This window comes from Symsagittifera roscoffensis, chromosome 4 (genome assembly GCF_963678635.1).
Source record: "Symsagittifera roscoffensis chromosome 4, txSymRosc1.1, whole genome shotgun sequence".
NCBI classification, from domain to species: Eukaryota; Metazoa; Xenacoelomorpha; order Acoela; family Convolutidae; genus Symsagittifera; species Symsagittifera roscoffensis.
This window is the reverse complement of record NC_087065.1, coordinates 6,165,791-6,178,747: the sequence shown is the minus strand read 5'-3', so window position 1 is coordinate 6,178,747 and position 12,957 is coordinate 6,165,791. Positions and strand designations below refer to the sequence as shown.

The 12,957-nt window shown below is 35.1% G+C and overlaps 1 protein-coding gene across 2 annotated transcripts; it reads right to left on the bottom strand.

Moving 5' to 3' along the window:
- Positions 1 to 6,311: 6,311 nt before the first annotated feature.
- LOC134843899 (uncharacterized) lies at positions 6,312 to 10,410 on the bottom strand. Of its 2 annotated transcripts, none has more exons than XM_063860238.1 (4): positions 8,994 to 9,101; positions 8,435 to 8,655; positions 7,370 to 7,715; positions 6,312 to 6,998 (listed from the first exon to the last, which is right to left on the bottom strand). In XM_063860238.1, the coding sequence occupies exons 2-4, from the start codon at positions 8,598 to 8,600 to the stop codon at positions 6,785 to 6,787; spliced, it is 726 nt and encodes a 241-aa protein (XP_063716308.1). In that variant the 5' UTR covers positions 8,601 to 8,655; positions 8,994 to 9,101; the 3' UTR covers positions 6,312 to 6,784. The 2 variants fall into 2 exon arrangements, with proteins under 2 accessions (XP_063716308.1, XP_063716307.1); XM_063860237.1 differs by having other exon boundaries at positions 6,313 to 6,998; positions 8,998 to 10,410.
- Between the last annotated feature and the right edge of the window lie 2,547 nt (positions 10,411 to 12,957).

Below are 12,957 nucleotides of genomic sequence, written 5' to 3'. Positions count from 1 at the left end.
CGGACTGTCATCACTTGGACTTTGGCTCATTTTTTCGTTTTATAACCGTCAGTGCGTAATGTTCAATGTGTCTGATTGGTTGATTCCAATTGTATAAACGTACTGGTTTATTTTTGTATATCTTTTTTATTCTTCTTTTTCCTTGTTTTGATGAATGTGATGTGGCTTCTGAATCGGAAAAATATAATCGGTCGTGAACTGGGTAGTTTTTATTTATTATGTCTTTGAGTTTGCAAAGTGCATCTAAATTGCTGACTTCTGATTCAGAGACTGCGTTTCTACGCTTTGAAAATCTTTTTCGTGTAATTTGTCTTTGTTTACTTAAAACTTTTCTTTTTATTGTTTGACGTTTTGTGCAAATATATCCGATTGTTTGTTTGTGCGGTGTAATTACAAGATCGTATGCTTCGTTATTTATTGCACAATTGTGTAGTACGATTGTTTGTTTATTTCCTAAATTGTTCAGTGACATAAGGTTTAGGATGAAGGGTGCAAGGTTGTTATTAGTGATTTTAATATCCTAGACTGTTAGTCCTTACGATTTTTTGGTTAGCCTAACTTGGGTCTTTTATGTAGGGTTGGAGAGAAAAGTATATATCGATTCCGAAGAATGATTGTTACTTTCTCGTGGCTATTCTAAGTTAAGGTGTTAATTTACTTAATCTTACTTAGGGGTAGTGATTGTGTTCAAGGGTTGGAGAATAGTAAATCGATCCACAAGGTTCAGGTATAATTAGAACACAGGTATTTCGTTAGATACTATTTTAATACTTACTAAGATTTAAGATTTAAGATAGAGGGGGGATTACGTGAAGGATGAAATAACCGAAGTTCTTCACTGTTTAGCTTAATTTGAATGGTTAGTGTGATTGAAAATTTTCTATTAGTCCTGGGTCTTTGAAAGGGTTGGGTAGTGAATCGAAGTTTGAGGTCGTTAGACACTTTATTTATTGGGTGGGGGAGAACAAAATGGTTCTTTTTGATCCAAGGATAGGCCTTGATGATCAAGTTATAATTTTTTATGGTATAAAATGGATTTAACTTAATTGTTTAATGGAGATCCAAGGAAAGCCTTGATGATCTACTTTAAGATTGAACAAGTTGAAATGAAATAGAGGTAAGAATTTGGATAAGCTTTTAAATTTATCTGATAAAAAAATTTAGTGTTTAATGATATTAGTGGTTCAATGATTGCTGTTATGCTTAGGTGTTGAAGCTGGGGATGCCAGGATGATTTATATATACTAACAATTTATGATCATGTCGACTAATTTTTATTTTTTATTTTCAATAAATTTATTTTTCAGATATCCTTTTTTAATTTTACTGCAGATTTAGAGGAAACGATTTGAGGTGTTTTTTTAAATCATTATTGTACAATAGTAAATGGGATTTAGCGCCTGTAATAATAATTGAAAATTTTTCTTCAAGGTTTTTATGTTTGCAAATGAAAATCTAAATTCCTTGCTAGTAAAATTCTAAATATAAAAGTTTGGTCCGGCTTTTGCCGTACGACCATGAAATTTAATGGTAAGTTTCTTCGTAGTCGTAGATCGTCTCTTGTCCGAGGCCTTCTTCCAATGCCTGGTAGTTCTAGTATTGTGCGGAATATCGGTTCTGATCTATTGAGTCGTAGAGACATTTCAATTAGATTATTATTAAGTAACATTTTTGAAAATGTTTTTGTCTAATTCTAATCTATCTGTTAGTTCTAAGCTAATTTGTTTTTTAAGGTCTTGATCGAGACTTATGGTCGCACCAGATGAGTTAGGTTCGATGTGTAACTCATAGAGTAATTTCGGATAGGGTACACCGTCTGCTCGTCACGCTATCTTATTTTCGGGCGCATAGATTCGTGCAACTTCTTAGTCTAATACCGATCCTAATCTTACTCTTATATCTACTAGTCTCAGGGTGTTTAACTAGTCTATGCTAGGCTCAATAGATCTAGAGTATACTGGTTTATTGCGATTGCTAAAGTTCTCTTGGAGAGGTAACTAATTTCTAAGTTAAATTCAAATCTCTCTGGTGCTGAAATTACAAGTAATTTCATCACTTACAAATAAGTGGTTTGTTAGTTAGATGGATCGTGATTGGTTAATATTAAATATTTTATAGAGATAAAATATCCAATTTATGCCCAATAATAAATATAGTTTATATCTGGTTCCATTCGGCACGAGATGAATATAGCACGTGAATCAGTGTGTACCGCCAGTCTAAATTTTTTCTGGGTTATCGAAGAGACTACTTTAGTTAGATTTTGCTTCACAAGTTTCCTTTTCGTTTCGACCACGTCTCTGAAAGCGACCAGAAAGATAAACTATTGTTTTTGCGCCGACTTTTGGCTACCTCAAAAACCTTGTAGGCTGTAAAAATTGGTATATGAATGAAATATTTCCAGTCAGTTTTCTGACTAAACTAGATTGAAAATTTTCAATTGTTCAGTTTTCAAGCTGAATAAGTTAAAAATTGCAAGGCTGACTTCTCCTAATAGTTTTACTTTTTTAAATTTTACTATTTAAACGCAATCGTACTGATTAATCTTACAAATTTTCATCTAATTCAGTCAGTTTTTACTGAAAAAAGCAATTCCGAAAACACCTGACATTTTGTTGTAACGAGAAAAAACGTTCTTTTTGAATTCTTTTGAATTGGCATTCAAATTTTGAATACTTCCTAGGCAATTAACTATTATTATGTAGTTGCTAGTTATAGTGCCGTTTGGTATCACAATTAGAACTAGCAACAAAAAACAAAACAAAATAGTTTAAAGTTTAAATGGCGAGTTAAAAGAATTCAAAAATAAAGAAATTTTTTGAAACGACGAAAACAAGATATTTTTTATTTTTTTAAAATTTAATTTATTTTATTTGTTTTTTGATAAAAGGCTACTGATTTAGATACAAAATTGCAAGAATTATTACCAAGATTGCGTTTGAATAGTGATTAAAAATACTTTATATCAGCTGCTTTCAACGTTACCAATTTTCTCAAAAATAAATCGGTAAAAACAAAAAAAAAACATTTTTGCTAGTGATGACTACTCTGGAGATATTTTGTGATCACTAGCACACGATGTCAATTTTAACCATGGACCCAAATTCCAATATTTTAGTGATAATTAGTAACCTATGAGACAGTTTAAAAATATAAGACAAATTGACTTACAATAGGAGGACAAACTTTCAGCTGTTTAATTTTGCGAAAAGCCAAAAAAAAACAATTGATTCTACGCTTTTCTGTTTGTGATTTCACAGAAAGAAATGAAAAATTTACTATAACTTTCCAGAAAAACAGTAGATATTAGGGCTTCTCTACCGTTTCCCTCCAACTGCAAACTTTTTGCTTTAATTTTTTTTTACATTGATTAGCTGTAAAGATTAATGGCAATTGTACCACAATGGTCTGCATTAACAACTTTGTGAGCTCGTGCTGTCAAAATTATCGGGATGACAGGTTGGAAAAAAGTGAAACAAAAAATTTGTAAGTTTGGATGTACGAAACCACCATTTTACATAAACCTCATTAAAATACTCAAGTAAAAATAGGGATCCACAGGACCACCTAAATGTATATGAAGTAGGTAAAAACAGAAAAAAAACTGACAAAACCTTTTTTCATTAGATACATTCAAAGGGCATCATTATTAGGACTTTATAGAAAAACCAGCCGCTATAGGTTATCCCATTTGTAGTTCTGCTCAAGAACGTTTCACAACTAAAAAAACTTATAACTTATTTGTACACAATTTGGTTCCATCATTCAGTTTAGAAACTAATAATTATAAATTTTTCGTAGATTCTACTGTATTTGCTTATGACATTCATCTAGAACCATTGGTATTTTACATTTACTGATGTAAATGGAGTACCCATTACTGATTTTACAGCAAGTAGTTTGAATCAATCTTGAACTTGAATTCTTTTACATGTGTAACAACGAAACAAATTATTGTACACATTACAATAATATATAGAATAAAACACATCAAGGACTTCTATTGAGCTTTACAGACCCTTGAAGACCTTGAAATTAAGTGGCTGAAGCGTGGAAGTAAGAACATGAAAGTGATTTTAAAAAAGTAACACCATTAAACTTTTGTTTTAAGTAGAGAGCGCTCATCTTTGAACGCAACACCCTATTTTCCTTTTCAGTTTTTTCTATGACATCTGTCGGATTTCTATATCGCAAGTCCAATTTTCTGTCTCCTCTCCACTTTCTCCTCCCATCGCAAGCATTCCGTTTGTAATTCTTCATATTCGACTGCCATAATTATTTTTGCGTTATATAATGGCTGACTTGGTTCAGAAAATTTATTTATCAATTTCATCATTAAAAAATTGAGAATTTGCAAAAATTAAAGCTAAACACCGGCTGGGTTAGCAAAAGCGACCAACTTGGTAACTGTTTTTGTTGGTAACATCGACGAGCCAAAACCACATCTCGACTTGCTCGCAAATGGCTGCTTTTTCCTCAGAAGCTTACAGTAAACTATGCATGGTTTGAGATTATAATATGTATATTTATTGACTGGGGTGAGAAAGGGTTCTTTAAAGTAGAAAATCCGACTCCGATAGATTTCACGCCGTTAACTTCAAATAAAAATGCATAAATGTCAATAAAAATTGCAAATTTTTTTGCTCTGCCCTATGCCTTATTATTTGAACCAGAGCAAAAAAAAATAAAGAAAGTTGTGATTTGGTAAAGCCGCGCCCTAAATTGGGCAAACAAATGTTGCATACCAACCAGAAGGAAAATTTACAAGACGTTTTTGGTCATTTGTTTGCACTTTTTTTTAGCTCTAATTGGCGTTTCTTGAAAAAAATTATGCGTTTCTTAAATCAGATGTCAACTTAGCTTAAATTAAGCAATCAACTTACTTGGAATTAATCATGGCTTCATTAAGTGCTAAAACAAAAGCAGAGCAACTGAGTAAAACAATCGATGGGAAAAAAACAAATGCACAAGAAAAACTTTTTTTCAACTTCATTTATAAGATAATTAAAGTAAAAATGGTTTAAAGAACAAAATTCAGCGAAATCAATAATCAACAGTTTTTTCAAAGATTTTGAGTGCGTCAAAAGACATGCACCTGAAACGAACGGAAGTTACAAGATATCTGTCTTAGAGAAACCGAAATGCCAAAAAATTTGAAGTGCGCGCTCGGTGAAATAAATCATCAAAAACACGTGGACTAATAATACAAAATTTCAAAAATCTTCCGAAATGAAACAACTAAAAACTAAAAAAAAAAACAAGGATAGCCGGTTACTGTGCAAGTGGCACAGAAAGTTCCGACCATAGTCTTAAAAATTACGAATAAGTTTTTTCAAATTATTGACGTTTTTTTGGCGTTGTGTGGCAAAAAGAGCTGAACAAAAATCTGGAGAGTAGGTATACTTGATAGGCATAGTAAAATAAGCAAATTGAAAAACAAATTTTTTAAGAAAATGTACTTGAAAAGTGAAAAAAAAATTTCTTCATTTTTTGCAGTTTCTTGAAATTTGGATTCCAGAAAGTCGCTAAAATTCTCAAAATAAACTAACGCTACTCAAGCAAAACTAAGTTTTTACGTTTTAAAATAGGCTATTGTAAGCTTTTAAGCAGTTAAAATAAGACTGCCAGCTCGCTTTATTCGCTCGAAATAAGACGAAAAAACGAAAAATTCAAACGGGTTTTTCTCAACACAGGGAATTTTTTTTTAAATTTTTTAAATGTGGTTTGAATCACGACTGTAAGGGCTTTAATATTATGCATCACACACCTCAGTCCGATGATTATTTGTGGTTTCTAATTTTACGTTTCTAAAACTAAAACACACCCAAATAAAAAGTTCCTCTCCATTTTCAATGGTCGGAACAATTAACCAGATTCCATGCGGTAAAATAAACTGACAACTACTTAAATTATTTCTTCACTTAAGAAGACTTTGTGCAAGAGGCTAGCAAAAGTAAAATTACCAATTTTGACTATTCTCCGAACAAAGTTAATTAGGGGGAGGGGGTGGGGGAATCTTGTACGTGATTACAACACCCTTGCTTATCGGGAAAATGAATATTTGAGACCAATCACCGAAGCCTATATGTTTCTCTGGTCGCGTCAAAAGCAGCAAAATAAAAACAGAAAAGAAAACCAGTAAAAATGGAAAATAGCATTCAGCGAGGTTTTGGGACAACACCGAAAAAGATGCCAGAAAGTTCTACTTTGTCTTCATATGAAGAACAGCGTTTTTTGGGAAAAACAATGACTAGATTTTTTGTATTCGCTGGCTTCACATTACTCATTACAGCAAATGAAAAAAAAGTTTTAATCGTTTTAGCCGCTTTGAAGACTTACAGTAGGTTAGTACGTACTAGTAGTAGAGTTGGGTTGGAATTCAACGACTTATGTCAGGGCCAATATCATTTATGATCAATTCTTGTGAACCGAATATTGCTTACGTGCAAGAAGGGTGAATGTAGAGGGTGAAAAACATTAACGAAAGGAACTGCTACCAAAACATTGACCAAGCAACATTCCTTTTAAACGTCACCAAAATCGTTTCATGGAATTTCCCCATTCCTGTCGCCTCGAAAGATAAAACAGAAAAGAGATAACAAAAAAAGGTTGTCTTGCAAGAAGTCTTGCATGATGTTTTCAAGAGATGCATCTTCTTTTAAAGAATCGTGCAAGAACTTGCAAGATAACCTCCCTTGATCGACGTGGGAATAAAAAACTACATACAATCGTAATAGAACATACAAGTATATTGAAACAACCAAGTTTTTTGACAGATATAAAGTCAGTCTCTGGAGCAAATACAAGATCGGACTTCTAGAGGTGTGAATAAACCATGTGACTTGCAATCTCTTTCTGAGCTCACATGATCATTCAGGAAGTCAACGCCCTTCAGTTTATCAACTGGCATCCCACTCAGACTCAAGACTGTCTTCCTGACGTCGTACATAGTCAGCAACCCATGTGAATTGCTCAGCATCTTCTCTTTATTCCCAACACTGAAAAGACAAACGCCAAAAGTAAATAGAGCATCGATGGGATTCGACCTTGCAATCGAAAGATCCGAGGTTCGAAGCCCACTGTGAGCCGTGCTGGTCGCCCAAGGGTAAGGCAATAATTTAGCCGAGAGTGAAAACCAAAAATAGGGGCGAATAGTTCCTTAGGCAGGTTCACAGCAGCTATGAAATTAAAGGAACAGCTCGTATGTTGGTTCTTTTCCTTGTTGTAAATTGCCTTAAATTTTATCGTCATATAGAAACTTTCTACATACTTGCTCTAGCCAGTAAACTTTACAAGTAATTAAATCTCTAGTAGATCTTTCTATTATCTGCTTCTTAAAAAATAAGCTGGAATTAAATACTCAACTAACTGCGGAGGAGTGACGCTGATCAGAAGTGGTTCTTTTACTTCCACTTTCGACCAGACGCTCTTCGGAAACAGTCGCAGCATCGGATGCATGTGATTGCCATGATCAGACATCAACAAAAGAACTGTATCATTAAGACGATTGCTCGTTTCGAATCTCATCAGAAAGTTGTACAAATCATTGTCCATGTGTCGTATGAGTTCGGCAGTTGGCTCGTGCGCCTCCGAGAAGTGGGCTTTGAACAGTTTCGGGAGGTCTGGATACTTGTGCCAGAATGAATCGATATAGTCGAAAACGTATTCGTGTATTTGTCGACCGTACATGCATCGTTTGAACATCGAAAATGGTCCTGCAAAAGAAGTTTTCAAAAACTCTGTTTCAGGTAGATAAAGAAGAATTTACTTCTCCGCAAGTCACAACAAACAACATCAGCATAAAACAAAATTAAGTTTACTAGAAAGTAGAAGTTTATGCCAACACTATAAGCACCAGACTTTAGAGTGGATAGACAAAGAGTACTCAGCATACAAAAAACAAACTACCTGAACGTGTAGATTGGCATGGGATTGCGAACACCCATTTTTGCTCGGCCAATGCTATGAAAAAAGAACCAAGCACTAAAAAATGGCAAATTTGGCATGTTTTGTCACAGCTTCGCCTACAGTGCAGAAACAATTGAATGAAAAGTGTTTCTGAAGTGTTTTAGGAATAAAGCTCGGACACAGAGGCGAAGCTGCACTTGGATTATTGTTTGATTTTTTTAGACATTTTTCTTCGAAAACTGTTGTCCAGTTTGCCTATTTTACAATGAATGACTGTCGAATATGCCTAACTTCTAGTGTTTGTTCAGATCCTTTTTATCACACCATGTAGAAAAACGACACGAAGTTGAAAAAAAATTGTGTTTTTTATGACTATAGTCGGAACATTCTGTGCTAGTTGCACAGTGACCGGCTATTCTTGCTGTTATTTGTGCACGGACTTACTTCTTCATTTCTACCTGAGGACCCCTACTTCCCTGGGGGGGGGGGGGGGGTTTAGAAACTCTTTTATCGTAGATCAACTAACCCTTCAATATACTGTATGGATCACTGGGATCTATGAAGTTGGGGTCGCAGAACATGAGACGGTGGTCGTGTCTGGGAATTTCCAGAGGCAAAAAGTTCTTCCACTCAAAATCTGCTGCCTGACACGAAGTGTGAGCGAATGCAGTGATGTATCCATGTTCACTCATTGTCTCGTAGATTCGTTTTAGCTGTCCGTAGTCGTTGAGTCTTCTGCTATGGTGCCTGCAAAGAAGTAATTCAAAATAAGACGAGTCAGTCGATTGGAGGAGGGGGGGGGAGTGGTTGAGGGGAACATTCAAACAAATGATAAGTTCGGCAAACATGCGACTAAGTAAGCAAGCGAACTCCTAAGAATGCGAGCCTTTTATCACAAATATTTCCCCCTTTAGTACTCTTTCAAGACATTTTCGACCGACTAACACTTTTCAAAGGCTCTTCCGGCTCCAAAATTTAATAAAAGATTTCCCTCCTCATAAAAGTCCTCGATCTGCGCATTTCTAGTACCAGCGACCGGCTTTTGTTGATATGTTAACAGTTCTTAGTTGGAAGTCAATTACTACCTACTCAGCCATCTGTCTGTTTATGCCGAACGTGAAAGGGATCAAATTCGGCTCGGTGAACGCTGCGAAAGAGGAAAACTTCAAGAAGGACACTACGTTATGTTCTCGCTTCCTACTCCATCCTTGCAATAGTCCGAACGTTTTCGGCAGCGTCCTTGCAAACCCTGGTCTCGATAACGCATCAATAAACAGAATCAGAACATTTTGTGATTTCTTGTCTCTATTTGACGCTGAATTATTATTTAACAAAGTTTTCCGTTCCTTAACTTTTGTTTCGTTTCTAAACACATTGACTACTAAACGTGGTTTTGATTCTTTAATGAATAAGAACTGTTCTAAGCTGCGACAATTTTCGATATCTGAGCAATCTTTGATATGGTCGTTGATATAATCGAATAAAGCAGGCATGTCGGATAAAAGCCGAGACGAGAGGTCAATTAACGTCGGAAATCCGAGAACCGACGAATGCCTCAAATCAGTCGGCAGCCAATCCAACGAAAAAGAATGCTGACACGAGCTCAAAGCACCGAAATTCAGAAAGCCGAATATAATATCCAATATGTAAATAGGAGGCGGGTATATTTTACAGGTACGGTGATAGTTTGTTTCTGATGTGTTTATGAGATAATTAGGAGATAAAGAATAATTTACAAAACCTGTATTTTGCCTGTAGAAAATGTTTATTAAACAGAAAATGAAAAAGCAAGAGATGATTCTTAAACGCAATCCTCGCAAAGGAAACTTAAGCTTACGTGCTAATTTCCTAGTAATGATGACAAATAGCTTCATAAAACAGAGAGAAACTAAAGACAAAACATGGATAGAAATCAAAATTAGTCTGTTGAACCCATTATGTTCCTCCCATCCAGTTGAAGACCCCAAATTATACAGGTAAATTAAAGAGGGCAAAATAGCCAAAAGTAAAAAACAAGGCGGTAAATAATGTAAATAAAGCACAGCCAAAGCTAGATAAACGAAGATTGCACTTGACGTGATCAAGCAGAGTCCGAGATAGTTGAGGTTCTGCTCCTCGAAAAGCCACTCGATACAATTTGTGTTTCTGTTGTGAGGACACGGCTGCAAGGACCATTTGTATGATGAAATTGCAAATAGGAGTAACAAAAAATGAACAATTAAAGATCGCTTAGAAGGTCGGCTTTTGGACAATCCCCAACTCGAGCATAAAATTTTCACAAAACAAAAATATGGCAAGTTTTTTGCCATTTCAGCGGAAACTTTCATGTTTAAATAACTCCTTGCATTAAGAGAGAACAGACTGTTCCGATCACTGAGACTTCAAAATCGACAGTTTCACATTGATTGGCCATCGATAGCAGGGCAAATGAGCGCCAGATTACAAATATGAGGGTGTTCGTTTTGCATTATTTACAATTGTGGTACATATATACAGACATCGATATCTGAAATAGATAGAAGTTAACCGCATAGATTTAGGGAGCGTCTTTTTTCAGTTATTTAGCGCTATCTTACGAGTTTATTGCGAGTTTTCGTAACTGCTAACTTATACGTTTTGCCTTTTGTTGCGAATTGTCGTGTTACGCTGGAGAAAACATTCACAACAACTTTACTGCTCGTTGTTTTGTAAATTCTCCAGCATAGGAATTTTCCAATTCGAAACACATGATATGGTCTTTATCTACAACCTTGTGAAACAAATAGTTCATGTACAAAATCTGTTTTGTAACTGGCGACAGTGCGAGGGGAGGCACCCGTTTTATCATGGCATTCCAAAAATTGCAGAAAACTTGTTTGCCATAAAATGACCAGCGACGCCTTATACCAAAAAATCTAACTCTTTTTACAAGCGTACAAGCATTTTGGCAAACATCGAATGTGGCTTGAAAAATTGCAAACAAAGTCAAACTCGCTGCATTAAAAGGACAATTTCACACCACAACTTAATTTTCAAGGTTAACACAGAAGCGAAGCGAAGCTTCGCATAATTTATGTTACATCATTTACATAGAAAGGCAACCTAACCTTTAAGTTAAAGTCTAAAATTGCTGAAAAAAAAACAAGATTTATCAAGACTCTCATACTCTGCTCTCGAAGTTTATTTTTACGAAGCATTAAAAAGTCAACAATATTTAGGTAGAAGCCGGTCAAGTAAAAAAATTTCATAAGAAATTTAAAATTTTATTTTAATAGTGCCCGGAAGCAGAAGCAAAAAATGACGCAAAACATCCAAGTAAAACTTGAAGCAAAAAATGAAGAAAAACTGAAATTATACAAAATCGCATACGCTAAATTTATAGCCAGCAAACATTTTAAATTCAGACATGCTCAAAATAGGACAGTGGCGAAGTCTGTTGCCGAGAAGTGTCTACTAAGTTTTTAACAGCAAAAAAAAACCAAGTACCCGGTTGCAATTTTCTCCCTAGCAATAGCAAAGGAAGCCTCGTTTTGCAGTGTTTGAGCTGCTTATATGAAAAATTTTAACAGTTAAACGTTAACTATAATCAGGATTTATAAAAAAAATATAAAGCCAACAGAGTGAAGAAAGTACCAAGGAAAGCAAGGAGACTGAAAAAAACTGATTGAATTTTTCTTGAAGGGTTTAATTTTCCAGTTTTACAGAAAAAAAACTTTTAATTCGACGCGAATTTTAAAAAATTAAATCCTATTTCAAAAGAAGTCAGTCGTGTTTTTGCGCCGTTTTAACTTTAGTAGTTTGAGAGCGTAATTTGCCTTCCTTTCGCCAATTTTATTTGAATTGAGCTTAAAAAGTGCTATATGCATATTGGCATTCATAAGTGAGTAATTAAGTATGAATGCACTTATGTACTCATTAGAGCATTTTACGACTTCTTCCTGCAAAAACATATAAGTGTGTTCACTCCGTTTACCGACACTTGGAAAAACACTTTAAAACTCCGTTTATCAGAGAAATCATCAACGCTGAGTTACAGTTATTCCGCGCACTGCTTCTCTTATAGTCGCAAAAACATTTTCAGAAAAAAAAACAATTTTAGTCATATATGTTAAGCCTCCTTTTAGTTGGAGCGAGACCAAATTATCGGCTATGCCTAAAATTTTCTCATTTTAAAAATTCTATTCATTCAAACCATTTAACTACCCGCAATTTTCCCGTCATTCAGTAGAACTTTTATTGAGACCAATACATGCAAAACTGACATTTAGACCTGGATATGAATTGATTAGCGCGGCTGACGTGATCAAATTAGACATAAGTAGAAGTTGTTCCGCGAGCAGTGAATTGTTGACGCGGGAGCTCAATCAAACATCTCTGAGTTCATATCTCAAGCTGTTCTTCAGCCACAGTTTAAATGTCAAATTCTGAACAGATTTTAGAGCCTTTTGTTAACAAAAGAGAGCCAACTGAAGTATTGTCTTTCATGCTTAAAAATGAAGGCAGTCCACACCAAATATGGCATATCATAAGCCAGCAGCACGCTAGTTAAGTAACGTCAATACATATTCAATTTTTCACCAACAGTTGTTTAAATGACTCTTCATCAGCGAATAAGCAAGGCACTTTCATGGCTGACAGTGTTAGATACAGCAAACATCAACATGGTTAACATAAAAAGATGTATAACTCTATACTTGACATTTTTGCCAATGAGATTTGATTGAAAAAAGAGGGCAATTTTTAACGTGCGCTGAAACTTCAGCCACGGTAAGTGAATTTTGAAGTAAATCTATTATGACAACGACAAGTCAAAAAAGGCCGTTAAATGAATCTAATTCATTTGCTCCGTTTCTGGTTCTCTAATTAGCTGAGAGCGCCTGACAAAAAGAAAAAAATCCACCAGAACAAATACGCTTGTTATTGATTGCTATTCAACTTTAATCACAAAATGAGACAATCTTGTGCAGTTGTTGCGGGCGTCGCGCTGTTCACTCTATTAGTCAGTGTCACAGCTAGGATTCCCGACATGCGGATCCGGGAACCTTTCTGGAAGGCAAGGGAGACTCATCA

Bases quoted from the DNA above. Each gene is read 5' to 3' on its own strand.
- LOC134843899 (XM_063860237.1), bottom strand. From the start codon at position 10,235: ATGAAAGTTTCCGCTGAAATGGCAAAAAACTTGCCATATTTTTGTTTT. The intron at 7,716-8,434 runs GTTAGTTGATCT...CTTCTTTTGCAG, and splicing joins TCCATACAGTATATTGAAGG to GACCATTTTCGATGTTCAAA. The intron at 6,999-7,369 runs GTTAGTTGAGTA...TTGTCTTTTCAG, and splicing joins ATCAGCGTCACTCCTCCGCA to TGTTGGGAATAAAGAGAAGA.